The following is a 13,341-nucleotide window of genomic DNA, read 5'->3' on the forward strand; positions in this document are numbered from 1 at the left end:
CTTTGGTTCTGTCTTCACAAAAGGAGGACACAAATAACCTCCCAGAAATGTTAGGGAACTAAGGGTCTAGTGAGAGGGAGGAACTGAAGGAAACCAGTATTCGTAAAAAAGTGTTAGGGAAATTAATGGGGCGAAAGGCTGACAAATCCCCAGGGCCTGATAATCGACATCCCAGAGTACTAAAGGAAGTGGCCCTGGAAATAGTGGATGCGTTGGTGATCATCTTCCAAAATTCTATAGACTCTGGAACAGTTCCCACAGATTGGAGGGTGGCAAATGTAACCCCACTATTTAAAAAAGGGAGAGAAAAAACAGGGAATTACAGACCAGTTAGCCTAACACCAGTAGTGGGGAAAATGCTAGAGTCCATGATAAAAGATGTGATAACAGAACACTTGGAAGGTATTAACGGGATTGGACAAAGTCAGCATGGGTTTATGAAAGGGAAATCATACTTAACAAATCTACTGGAGTTTTTTGAGGATGTAACTAGTGGAATAGATAGGGGAGAACCAGTGGATGTGGAGTATTTGGATTTTCAGAAGGCTTTTGATAAGGTCCCACACAAGAGGTTAAAGCACATGCGATTGGGGGGAATATACTGGCATGGATTGAGAATTGGTTGACAGACAAGAAACAGAGAGTAGGAATAAACAGGTCTTTTTCCAGGTGGCAGGCAGTGACTAGTGGGGTATCGCAGGGATCAGTACTTGGGCCCCAGCTATTCACAATATATATCAATGATTTGGATGAGGGAACTAAATGTAACATTTCCAAGTTTGTAGACGACACTAAGCTGGGGTGGGATGTGAGCTGTGAGGAGGATGCAAAGAGGCTCCAAAGTGATTTAGACAAGTTGGGTGAGTGAGCAAGAACATGGCAGATGCAGTATAACATGGATAAATGTGAGGTTATCCACTTTGGTTGTAAAAACAGAAAGACAGATTATTATCTGAATGGTGATAGATTGGGAAAAGGGGAGGTGCAACGAGACCCAGGTGTCCTTGTACACCAGCCGCTGGAAGTGAGCATTCAGATGCAGCAAGCAGTTAGGAAGGCGAATGGTATGTTGGCCTTCATTGCAAGAGGATTTGAGTACAGGAGCAGGGATGTCTAACTGCAGTTGTACAGGGCCTTGGTGAGACCACGTCTGAGAAATGTGTGCAGTTTTGGTCTCCTTATCTGAGGAAGGATGTCCTTGCCACGGAGGGAGTGCAACGGAGGTTTACCAGACTGATTCCTGGGATGGCAGGACTGACGTATGAGGAGAGATTGGGTCGACTAGGCCTATATTCACTAGAGTTTAGAAGAATGAAAGGTGATCTCATCGAAACATATAAATTTCTAACAGGACTAAGCAGACTAGATGCAGGGAGGATGTTCCTGATGACTGGGGAGTCCAGAACCAGGGGTCACAGTCTCAGGATATGGGGTATGCCATTTAGAACAGAGATGAGGAGAAATTTCTTCACTCAGAGGGTGGTGAACCTGTGGAATTCTCTACCAGAGGAGGCAGTGGAGGCCAAGTCATTAGATGTATTCAAGAAGGAGGTAGATATATTTCTTAATGCTAAAGGGATCAAGGGATATGGGGAAAAAGCAGGAACAGGGTACCGAGTTAGATGATCAGCCAGGATCATTTTGAATGGCGGAGCAGGCCCGAAGGGCTGAATGGCCTACTTTGCTCCTATTTTCTTTGATTCTATGAAGCTGCTGGTTTAGTTGAGGAATTCAAACATGTTACAGTTCTGAGCTCAGTATCTTAGGCCTTTACGAATCCCAATATTCACTACAAACTGACAATTTTTATATATTTCTCTTACTCCCTCTACATGATAATCCACACAATTCTGCATTACATAATTATGTAAAAGTTAAAATACAACACCATATAAAGGAGAATTTAATTGACTTATCCCTTCCCAATAACTTTAGTTTTCCTTACTTAACTAGCTCTTTTTTCAATTGAGCTAACGGGTCTAACTCCCTTACTTTGTTATCTCAGTTTCACTCTTGTTCCAGATAATTGCTGTTCTTCCAAGTGAAACCTTTCATTATAAGGCTGCCTTTTGTATCTGTACCATTAAAAAGGGTTTTCCTTTACTGAACTAACTGTTCTCCCACACTTATCAAATGATTCAGTGGCAGTCTTTAATTAAACCTCATTACTTCACCCTGAAACTGACCACTGCTGCAGGGTCAGCCCTGGTCCAATAACCCAGTGGTACTTTCAATTGACTTAAACTTCCTTGCTTAACAGGCAAAGGTTAAAGATGAACATTACTACAATATAAGGAGAAATCAATAGTAGTATAACATTCGTAAACTTCAGGACAGTCTGATTCACCCCTTCCTTACAAGTAAATAAAAAATATAACTGCTCATTTTAGCAGTGAGCTTACCTGCTTCATCATTAGATTCATGTTCAAGAGCTTCAGGCTGCCGTCACGCGAGGCATCATTGTCATGGTAACTGCGGTCACTGGAAGTTTCACTGGGTATCCAAGAGAAGGAAGCATCATGCAGCTCAATTACTGAGTTGGGATCATCGGGTTCTCCTGAACAAAACTCAAAATTACATTAAGTGAGAGGTCTGCTGTATGACCCAGCCCTTCAATGTTTTCTCAATGGAAATATCAAATTTCAAACTCCTTACCAAGAGCATTCGCCAATGACTCATGTCCTAAGTATCGTAAACCTATTTCAAATTTTACCTGAAGGTAGCAGCTCCTGTCAACAGTGGGACAAAGACAGAAGTGAGGTATACACCTAATCTTCAGGAGAATAATCCTGGATCTGTCTGCCACCATCTCGCTCACTTTCTCTCTGATTCACCACATTTGTGTTTATGATTACAAGATATTTACAATTGCAGACTTCAATTTTGTTCTCTCCTTCCTCCCAATCTCAGTCGGTCCATACAGACAAATGTGAATTACTGCACGGCAAGAAAAATGGGCAACACACAAATTCCATGAAAGGTGTTAACATAGCTAGGGAAGAAGTTGAAAGAGACCAGTAATCTTAGCAGATTCAATGCTCAACATATCCAACCAATGCAGGGTGGCAATCAACAACGCCAACAGAATATTCAACTGTTTTGGCTGTGTGTAGTTTAATACAAGTCAGAGGAAGCTGCGAACAAACTGCACAATACTCTGGTCAGACTGCAGCTTCAACACAGTGTCCAATTCTGGTCACCAAGACTCAAGGAAGACATTCAAGCCCTGGAGACACTGCAGAGCGGGGCCATGAGACTGGTCCCTAGTGTCAGAGCTCAGAGTTATGAGGAAAGACTGGAGTGACTTTGGCTTTTCAACCTGGAAAGGAGGCATCTGAATGATCTTAGAGGTATATAGGATAATAAACTGAACGGAAAAGATAAATCAGGAAAATTACTGAGAATTAAATTGCTAGATTGGGACAAGGGGACACACTACAGGAAGGATGTGATCGCTTTGGAGAGGGTGCAGAGGAGATTCACCAGGATGTTACCAGGGCTGGAGCGCTTCAGCTATGAAGAGAGACTGGGAAGATTGGGTTTGTTTTCCTTGGAGCAGAGGAGGCTGAGGGGGGACATGATTGAGGTGTACAAAATTATGAGGGGCATAGATAGGATGGATACTCAGGAGCTTTTTCCCTTCGTTGAGGGTTCTATAACAAGGGGACATAGATTCAAGGTAAAAGGCGGGAGGTTTAGAGGGGATTTGAGAAAGAACTTTTTCACCCAGAGGGTGGTTGGAGTCTGGAACTCACTGCCTGAGAGGGTTGTGGAGGCAGGAACCCTCACAACATTCAAGAATGATGTGGAGATGCCGGTGATGGACTGGGGTTGACAATTGTAAACAATTTTACAACACCAAGTTATAGTCCAGCAATTTTATTTTAAAATTTTATTTTAAAAACGGGCAGTTGAAAAAACTGTCTGTAATCAACAAGCATTGTTCTGTGAATTATAAATGCGACTTCATTTCGAGGATTTCATTTCCACATCGTTCACCTGAGGAAGGAGGTAGCCTCCGAAAGCTTGTGAATTTAAAATAAAATTGCTGGACTATAACTTGGTGTTGTAAAATTGTTTACAACATTCAAGAAGCATTTGGATGAGCACTTGAAATGCCATAGCATACAAGGCTACGGACCAAATGCTGGAATATGGGATTAGATTAGACTGGGCTTGATGGCCGGCGCGGACACGATGGGCCGAAGGGCCTCTATCCGTGCTGTATAACTCTATGACTCTATTTAAACTGATAAAGGGTAAATTTAAGACTGATATCAAGAAGTTCTTTATGACAAGAGCGATAACACTGGAAATGGCCTTCAAAATACAGCAATGAAGGCAAAAACCTTAGTATCAGAGCGCGATACAGCACAAAAGGAGGCCATTCGGCCCATCATGCCTTTGCCAGCTCTTTGGCAGAACTATCCAATTAGTCCGACTACCCTGCTCTTTCCCCATAGCCCTGTCAATTTTTTACCTTCATGTATCCAATCCGGCCAATTACCGCCCCATCAGTCTACTCTCAATCATCAGCAAGGCAATGAAAGGTGTCGTCGACAGTGCTATCAAGCGGCACTTACTCACCAATAACCTACTCACCGATGCTCAGTTTGGGTTCCACCAGGACCACTTGGCTCCAGACCTCATTACAGCCTTGGTCCAAACATGGTTAAGGGGAGATTTGATAGAGGTGTTCAAAATCATGAACGGTTTTGACAGAGTAAATAAGGAGAAACTGTTTCCAGTGGCAGAAGGGTCGGTAACCAGAGGACACAGATTTAAGTTGATCGGCTAAAGAACCAGAGGTGACATGAGGAAACATTTTTTATGCAATCAGTTGTTATGAACCGGAATGCACTGCCTGAAAGAGTGGTGGAAACGGATTCAATAGTAACTTTCAAAAGGGAATTGGATCATTTTTTTTATTATTCCTTCATGGGATGTGGGTGTCGCTGGCAAGGCCGGCATTTATTGACCATCCCATATTGCCCTTGAGAAGGTGGTGGTGAGCTGCCTTCTTGAACCGCTGCAGTCCGTGTGGTGAAGGTTCTCCCACAGTGCTGTTTGGTAGGGAGTTCCAGGATTTTGACCCAGTAACGATGAAGGAACGGCGATATATTTCCAATTGTGGATGTTGTGTGACTTGGAGGGGAATGGCAGGTGGTGTTGTTTCTATGTGCCTGCTGCCCATGTCCTCCTAGGTGGTAGAAGTCGCGGGTTTGGGAGGCGCTGTTGAAGAAGCCTTGACAAGTTGCTGCAGTGCATCCTGTAGATGGTACACACTGCAGCCACTGTGCACCGGTGGTGAAGGGAGTGAATGTTCAGGGTGGTGGATGGGGTGCCAATCAAGCGGGCTGCTTTGTTCTGGATGGTATTGAGCTTCTTGAATGTTGTTGGAGCTGCACTCATCCAGGCAAGTGGAGAGTATTCCATCACATTCCTGACTTGTGCTTTGTAGATGGTGGAAAAGCTTTGGGGAGTCAGGGGGTGAGTCACTCGCCACAGAATACCCAGCTTCTGACCTGCTCTTGTAGCCACAGTATTTATGTGGCTGGTCCATTTAAGTTTCTGGTCAGTGGTGATCCCCAGGATGTTGATGGTGGGGGATTCGGCAATGGTAATGCCGTTGAATGTCAAGGGGAGGTGGTTAGACTCTCTCTTGTTGGAGATAGTCATTGCTTGGCACTTGTCTGGCGCGAATGTTACTTGCCATTATCAGCCCAAGCCTGGATGTTGTCCAGGTCTTGCTGCATGCGGGCACGGACTGCTTCATTATCTGAGGGGTTGCAAATCATCAACGAACATCCCCATTTCTGACCTTATGATGGAGGGAAGGTCATTGATGAAGCAGCTGAAGATGGTTGGGCCAAGGACACTGCCCTGAAGAACTCCTGCAGCAATGTCCTGGGGCTGAGAAGATTGGCCTCCAACAACCACTACCATCTTCCTTTGTGCTAAATATGACACCAGCCACTGGAGTGTTTTCCCCCTGATTCCCATTGACTTCAATTTTACTAGGGCTCCTTGGTGCCACACTTGGTCAAATGCTGCCTTGATGTCAAGGGCAGTCAGTCTCACCTCACCTCTGGAATTCAGCTTTTTTTTATTCTTTCATGGGATGTGGGCGTCGCTGGCAAGGCCAGCATTTATTGCCCATCCCTAATTGCCCTTGAGAAGATTACTATCCTCCAGCAGTTCAAGAAGGTGGCTCACCACCACCATCTCAAGGGCCATTAGGAATGGGCAATAAACGCTGGCCTTACCAGCGATGTCCACATCCCATGAATGAATTTTTAAAAAATTATCCAATTCCCTTTTGAAAGTTACTATTAATTCTGTTTCCATCACCCTTTCAGGCAGTGCATTCCATCATCACAACTCGTTGCGTAAAAAAATATTTCCTCATGTCGCCTCTGGCTCTTTTGCCGATCACCTTAAATCTGTGTCCCTTCTGTCACTGGAAACCGTTTCTCCTTATTTACTCTATCAAAACCGTTCATGATTTTGAACACCTCGATCAAATCTCCTCTTAACCTTCTCTGTTCTAAGGAGAACAAGCCCAACTTCTCCAGTCTCTCCACATAACTGAAGTCCCTCATCCCTGGTACCATTCTAGTAAATCTCTTCTGCACCCGCTCTAAGGCCTCGACATCCTTCCTAAAGTGTGGTGCCTAGAATTAAACACAATACTCCAGCTGAGGCCTAACCAGTGTTCTATAAAGGTTTAGTATAATTTCCTTGCCTTTGTACTTGATGACTATTAATAAAGCCAGGATCCCATATGCTTTTTTAACAGCTTGTCCAGCCATCTTCAAAGATTTCTATACATGCACCCCCTGGGTCTCTCTGTTCCTGCACCCCCTTTAAAATTGCACGATGTAGTTTATATTGCCTCTCCTCATTCTTCCGACCAAAATGAATCACTTCACACTTCTCTGCATTAAATTTCATCTGCCATGTGTCTGCCCATTTCACCAGTCTGTCTGTGCCCTCCTGAAGTCTGTTACTATCCTCCACATTGTTTACTACATTTCAGAGTTTCAGGTCATCTGCAAACTTTGAAATTATACCATCTGTACCCAAGTCCAGGTCATTAATATATAATCAGAAAGAGCAGTGGTCCTAATACTGACCCCTGGGGAATACCACTGTAAACTTCCCTCCAGTCTGAAAAACAACCCTTCACCACTACTCTCTGCTTTCAGTCCCTTAGCCAATTTTGTATCCACTTCATCAAAGAACTCAATCAAGTTAGTCAAACACGATTTTCCTTTAACAAATCCGTGCTGACTTTCATTTATTAACCCATACTTATCCAAGTGCCAATTTATTTTGTTCCGGATTATTGCCTCCAAGTTTCCCCACCACCAACGTTAGTCTGACTGGCCTGTAATTGCTGGGTTTATACCTCTCCCCTCTTTTAAACAGGAGGGTAATATTTGCAATCCTCCAGTCCTCCGGCACCATCCCTGAAAGGAGCGGAACAGAGCAGAGGGAGCGCCCCATAAAAAGGCAGGATTTCGGAGAACCGAAAACAGCTGAGAGGAGCGGAACAGAGCAGAGGGAGCTATGACGGAGTTCGAAGTGACGTCAGGATTCAGAAAGGGACGCCACACAGGGGAGGCACCTGATTGGTAAGTCGGTTCAGGTGAGTATTTCTACTATTCTACAGTAACTAAAGTAAAAAGAAAGGGAAGGTCTGCAGCTCTTATAGCAAGTAGTGTTTTTTAGTCAATCAAGGTTCCTAGTGTAGTTAACATTCTCTAATTAAGAGTAATTTAAAGGAGTAAACTCTTTAAAGGTAGTAACTTCGGAGCTGGAGCTGCGGGTGGATTCGCTGGGGAGCATCCGAGATGCTGAGACTATCGTGGATAGCACGTTCAGTGAGGTGGTCACACCGCAGGTTAAGATTACACAGGCAGAAAGGAAATGGGTGACCGCCCTGGTGCTAGGATCAAGGATGTTGTGGAGCAGCTGCAGGACATTCTGGAGGGGGAGGGTGAACAGCCAGTAGTCGTGGTTCATATTGTACCAACGACATAGGTAACAAAAGGGATGAGGTCCTGTAAGGTGAATTTAAGGAGTTAGGAGATAAATTAAAAAGCAGGACTTCAAAGGTAGTGATCTTAGGATTACTACAGTGCCACGTGCTAGTGAGTATAGGAACAGGAGAATAGACCGGATGAATGCGTGGCTGCAGGGATGGTGGAGGAGGGGGGGATTTAGATTCCTGGGACATTGGGACCGGTTCTGGGGAAGATGGGACCTGTACAAGCGGGACGGGTTACACCCGAGCAGGACCGGGACCAATGTCCTCGCGGGGGTGTTTGTTAGTGCTGTTGGGGAAGGTTTGAACGAGAGCGGCAGGGGGATGGGAACCTGAGCAGGGAGACAGAAGGGAATAAAGTTCAGAGTAGGGATAATGGGTAGGTACTCACATTGGCAGGATGTGACTAGTGGAGTCCCGCAGGGATCTGTCTTGGGGCCTCAATTATTCACAATATTTATTAACGAGTTACATGAAGGCATAGAAAGTCTCATATCTAAGTTTGCCGATGACACAAAGATTGGTGGCATTGTAAGCAGCGTAGATGAAAACATAAAATTACAAAGCAATACTGATAGATTAGGTGAATGGGCAAAACTGTGGCAAATGGAATTCAATGTAGACAAATGTGAGGTCATCCACTTTGGATCAAAAAAGGATAGAACAGGTTACTTTCTAAATGGTAAAAAGTTAAAAACAGTGGATGTCCAAAGGGACTTAGGGGTACAGGTACATAGAACATTGAAGTGTCATGAACAGGTGCAGAAAATAATCAAAAAGGCTAATGGAATGCTGGCCTTTATATCTGGAGGACTAGAGTACAAGGGGGCAGAAGTTATGCTGCAGCGATACAAAACCCTGGTTAGACCACACCTGGAGTACTGTGAGCAGTTCTGGGCACCGCACCTTCAGAAGGGCATATTGGCCTTGGAGGGAGTGCAGCGTAGGTTTCCTAGAATGATACCCGGACTTCAAGGGTTAAGTTACGAGGAGAGATTACACAAATTGGGGTTGTATTCTCTGGAGTTTCAAAGGTTAAGAGGTGATCTGATTGAAGTTTATAAGATATTAAGGGGAACGGATAGGGTGGATAGAGAGAAACTATTTCCGCTGGTTGGGGATTCCAGGAGTAGGGGGCACAGTGTAAAAATTAGAGCCAGACCTTTCAGGAGCAAGATTAAAAAACATTTCTACACACAAAGGGTGGTCGAAGTTTGGAACTCTCTTCCGCAAATGGCAATTGATACTAGCTCAATAGCTTTTTGGCAATCAAAGGTATTAAGGGATATAGGCCAAAGGCAGGTATATGGAGTTAGATCACAGATCAGCCATGATCTTATCAAATGGCGGAGCAGGCACGACTATGTTCCTCTGTTCCTAACTAACAAGCTTAATCTAAGGCAAGTCACGGCAGCAGAGCTTGCACCCGTGATATGCTCCTCCTGCACTATGTGGGAAGTCATGGACACTACCAGTGTCCCTGGCGACTACGTGTGCAGGAAGTGTGTCCATCTGCAGCTACTGGCTAACCGTATTTCAGAGCTGGAGCTGCGGGTGGATTCACTGTGGAGCATCCGCGATGCTGAGATTATCGTATATAGCACGTTCAGTGAGGTGGTCACACTGCTGGTGAAGATTATGCAGGAAGAAAAGAAATGGGTGACCGCCAGGCAGAGTAAAAGGACTAGGCAGGAAGAGCAGGAGTCCCATTGCGCCATCTCCCTCTCAAACAGATATACCGCTTTAGATACTGTTGGGGGAGATGGCTATTCAGGGGAAAGCAACAAGAGCCAGGTTCGGGGCACCACGGGTGGCTCTGCTGCACAGGAGGGGAGGAATAAGAGTGGCAGGGCGAGAGCAACAGGAGATTCAATTGTAAGGGGAACAGATAGGTGTTTCTGGGGCCGCAAACGTGACTCCAGGATGGTAATGTTGCCTCCCTGGTGCTAGGGTCAAGGATGTCATGGAGCGGCTGCAGGGCATTCTGGAGGGGGAGGGTGAACAGCCAGTAGTCGTGGTCCATATCGGTACCAACGACATAGGTAAAAAAAAAGGAATGAGGTCATGCAAGGTGAATTTAAGGAGTAAGGAGATAAATTAAAAAGCAGGACCTCAAAGGTAATGATCTCAGGATTACTACCAGTGCCACGTGCTAGTGAGTATAGGAACAGAAGAATAGACCAGATGAATGTGTGGCTGCAGGGATGGTGTAGGAGGGAGGGATTTAGATTCCTGGGACATTGGGACCGGTTCTGGGGAAGATGGGACCTGTACAAGCAGGACGAGTTACACCCGAGCAGGACCGGAACCGATGTCCTTGCGGGGGTGTTTGTCAGTGCTGTTGGGGAAGGTTTAAACTAGAATGGCAGGGGGATGGGAACCTGAGCAGGGAGACAGAGGAGGGGGAAACAAGGATAGAAACAAAAGGCAGAAAGGGAAGAAGCAATAGTGGAAGGCAGAGAAAACAAGGGCAAAAAACAAATAGGGCCATAGTGCAAAATAAAACTAAGATGACTAGCAATCTTAAAAAGACAAGTCTAAAGGCATTGCTTCTGAATGCGCAGAGCATTCGCAATAAGGTAGATCAATTAACAGCGCAGATTGATATTAATGGTTATGATATCGTTGCGATTACGGAGACATGGCTGCAGGGTGACCAAGGATGGGAACTGAACATCCAGGGGTATTCAATATTTAGGAAGGGCAGGCAAAAAGGGAAAGGAGGTGGGGTGGTGTTGTTAGTAAAGGAGGAAATCAATGCAATAGTGAGGAAGGATATTGGCTCGGAAAATCACAATGTGGAATCTGTATGGGTGGAGCCAAGAAACACCAAGAGGCAGAAAACGTTGTTGGGAGTTGTCTTTGGCCCCCAAACAGTAGTGGAGATGTAGGGGAGGGCATTAAAAACAGGAAATTAGAGATGCATGCAAGAAGGGTACAACTATGATCGTGGGTGACTTTAATATACATACAGATTGGTCAAACCAAATTAGCAATATATGGGGGAGGAATTCCTGGAATGTGTACGTGATGGTTTTCTAGACCAATACGTTGAGGAACCAACTAGAGAACAGGTGATCCTAGACTGGGTATTGTGCAATGAGAAAGGATTAATTAACAATAATGTTGTGCAGGGTCCCTCAGGGAAGAGCGACCATAACATGATTGAATTCCTCATTATGATGGAGAGTGAAGGAGTTGATTCCGAAACTAGGGTCCTAAATCTAAATAAAGGAAATTACGAAAGTATGAGGTGCGAGTTGGCTATGATAGATTGGGGAACTTTACTAAAAGGGATGACGGTGGATAGGCAATGGCTAATATTTAAAGAACGTGTACAGGAATTACAACAATTATTCATTCCTGTCTGGCGCAAAAATTAAACAGGAAAGGTGGCTTAACCGTGGCTTACAAAAGAAATTAGTGATAGTACTAGATCCAAAGAGGAGACACAGAAAATTGCCAGAAAAAGCAGCAAGCCTGAGGATTGGGAGCAGTTCAGAATTCAGCAAAGGAGGACAAAGAGATTGATTAAGAGGGGGAAAATAGAGTATGAGAGTAAACTAGCAGGGAACATAAAAACTGACTGTAAAAGCTTTTATAAATATGTCTGGAAAAAAAGATTAGTAAAGACAAATGTTGGTCCCTTACAGTCAGAAATGGGGGAAATTATAATGGGGAACAAAGAAATGGCAGAACAATTAAACACATACTTTGGTTCTGTCTTCACTAAGGAGGACACAAATAACCTCCCAGAAATGTTAGGGAACCAAGTGTCTAGTGAGAGGGAGGAACTGAAGGAAACCAGTATTCGTTAAAAAAGTGTTAGGGAAATTAATGGGGCTGAAGGCTGACAAATCCCCAGGGCCTGATAATCGACATCCCAGAGTACTAAAGGAAGTGGCCCTGGAAATAGTGGATGCATTGGTGATCATCTTCCAAAATTCTATAGACTCTGGAACAGTTCCTACAGATTGGAGGGTGGCAAATGTAACCCCACTATTTAAAAAAGGAGGGAGAGAAAAAACAGCAAATTACAGACCAGTTAGCCTAACATCAGGACTGGGGAAAATGCTGGAGTCTATTATAAAAGATTGATAACAGAACACTTGGAAGGTATTAATGGGATTGGACAAAGTCAGCATGGGTTTATGAAAGGGAAATCATACTTAACAAATGTAAACAATCTTGCAACACCAGGTTATAGTCCAACAATTTTATTTTAAAATCACAAGCTTTCGGAGATTATCCCCTTCGTCAGGTGAATGACTCTAGAATGAATCTAGTGGAGTTTTTTGAGGATGTAACTAGTAGAATAGATAGGGGAGATCCAGTGGATGTGGTGTATTTGGATTTTCAGAAGGCTTTTGATAAGGTCCCACACAAGAGGTTAGTGTGCAAAATTAAAGCACATGGGATTGGGGGGAATATACTGGCATGGATTGAGAATTGGTTGACAGACAGGAAACAGAGAGTAGGAATAAACAGGTCTTTTTCCAGGTGGCAGGCAGTGGCTAGTGGGGTACCGCAGGGATCAGTGCTTGGGCCCCAGTTATTCAAAATATATATCAATGATTTGGATGAGGGAACTAAATGTAACATTTCCAAGTTTGTAGACGACACAAAGCTGGGGTGGAATGTGAGCTGTGAGGAGGATGCAAAGAGGCTCCAATGTGATTCAGACAAGTTGGGTGAGTGAAAGAACATGGCAGATGCAGTATAACATGGATAAATGTGAGGTTATCCACTTTAGTTGTAAAAATAGAAAGGCAGATTATCTGAATGGTGATAGATTGGGAAAAGGGGAGGTGCAACGAGACCTGGGTGTCCTTGTACACCAGTCGCTGGAAGCGAGCATTCAGGTGCAGCAAGCGATTGGGAAGGCAAATTGTATGTTGGCCTTCATTGCAGGAGGATTTGAGTACAGGGACAGGGATGTCTTACTGCAGTTATACAGGACCTTGGTGAGACCACATCTGGAGTATTGTGTGCAGTTTTGGTCTGCTTATCTGAGGAAGGATGTCCTTGCCATGGAGGGAGTGCAACGAAGGTTTACCAGACTGATTCCTGGGATTGCAGGACTGACGTATGAGAAGAGATTGGGTCGACTAAGCCTACATTCACTGGAGTTTAATGAATGAGAGGTGATCGCATTGAAACATATAAAATTCTAACAGGACTAGACAGACTAGATGCAGGGAGGATGTTCCCGATGGATGGGGAGTCCAGAACCAGGGGTCACAGTCTCAGGAAACGAGGTATGCAATTTAGAACCGAGATGAGGAGAAATT

The 13,341-nt window shown here is 44.4% G+C and overlaps 1 protein-coding gene across 1 annotated transcript in view; it reads right to left on the reverse strand.

Moving 5' to 3' along the window:
• Positions 1-13,341, reverse strand: part of abcc10 (ATP-binding cassette, sub-family C (CFTR/MRP), member 10) — a 403,237-nt gene that overhangs the window by 372,434 nt on the left and 17,462 nt on the right. Inside the window, exon 6 of the mRNA XM_067977164.1 lies at positions 2,403-2,557. Within this exon, the coding sequence (XP_067833265.1) occupies positions 2,403-2,557 (155 nt within the window). The remainder of the gene's footprint in view (positions 1-2,402; positions 2,558-13,341) is intronic.

Source organism: Heptranchias perlo, unplaced genomic scaffold, assembly GCF_035084215.1.
Source record: "Heptranchias perlo isolate sHepPer1 unplaced genomic scaffold, sHepPer1.hap1 HAP1_SCAFFOLD_131, whole genome shotgun sequence".
Classification (NCBI taxonomy): domain Eukaryota; kingdom Metazoa; phylum Chordata; class Chondrichthyes; order Hexanchiformes; family Hexanchidae; genus Heptranchias; species Heptranchias perlo.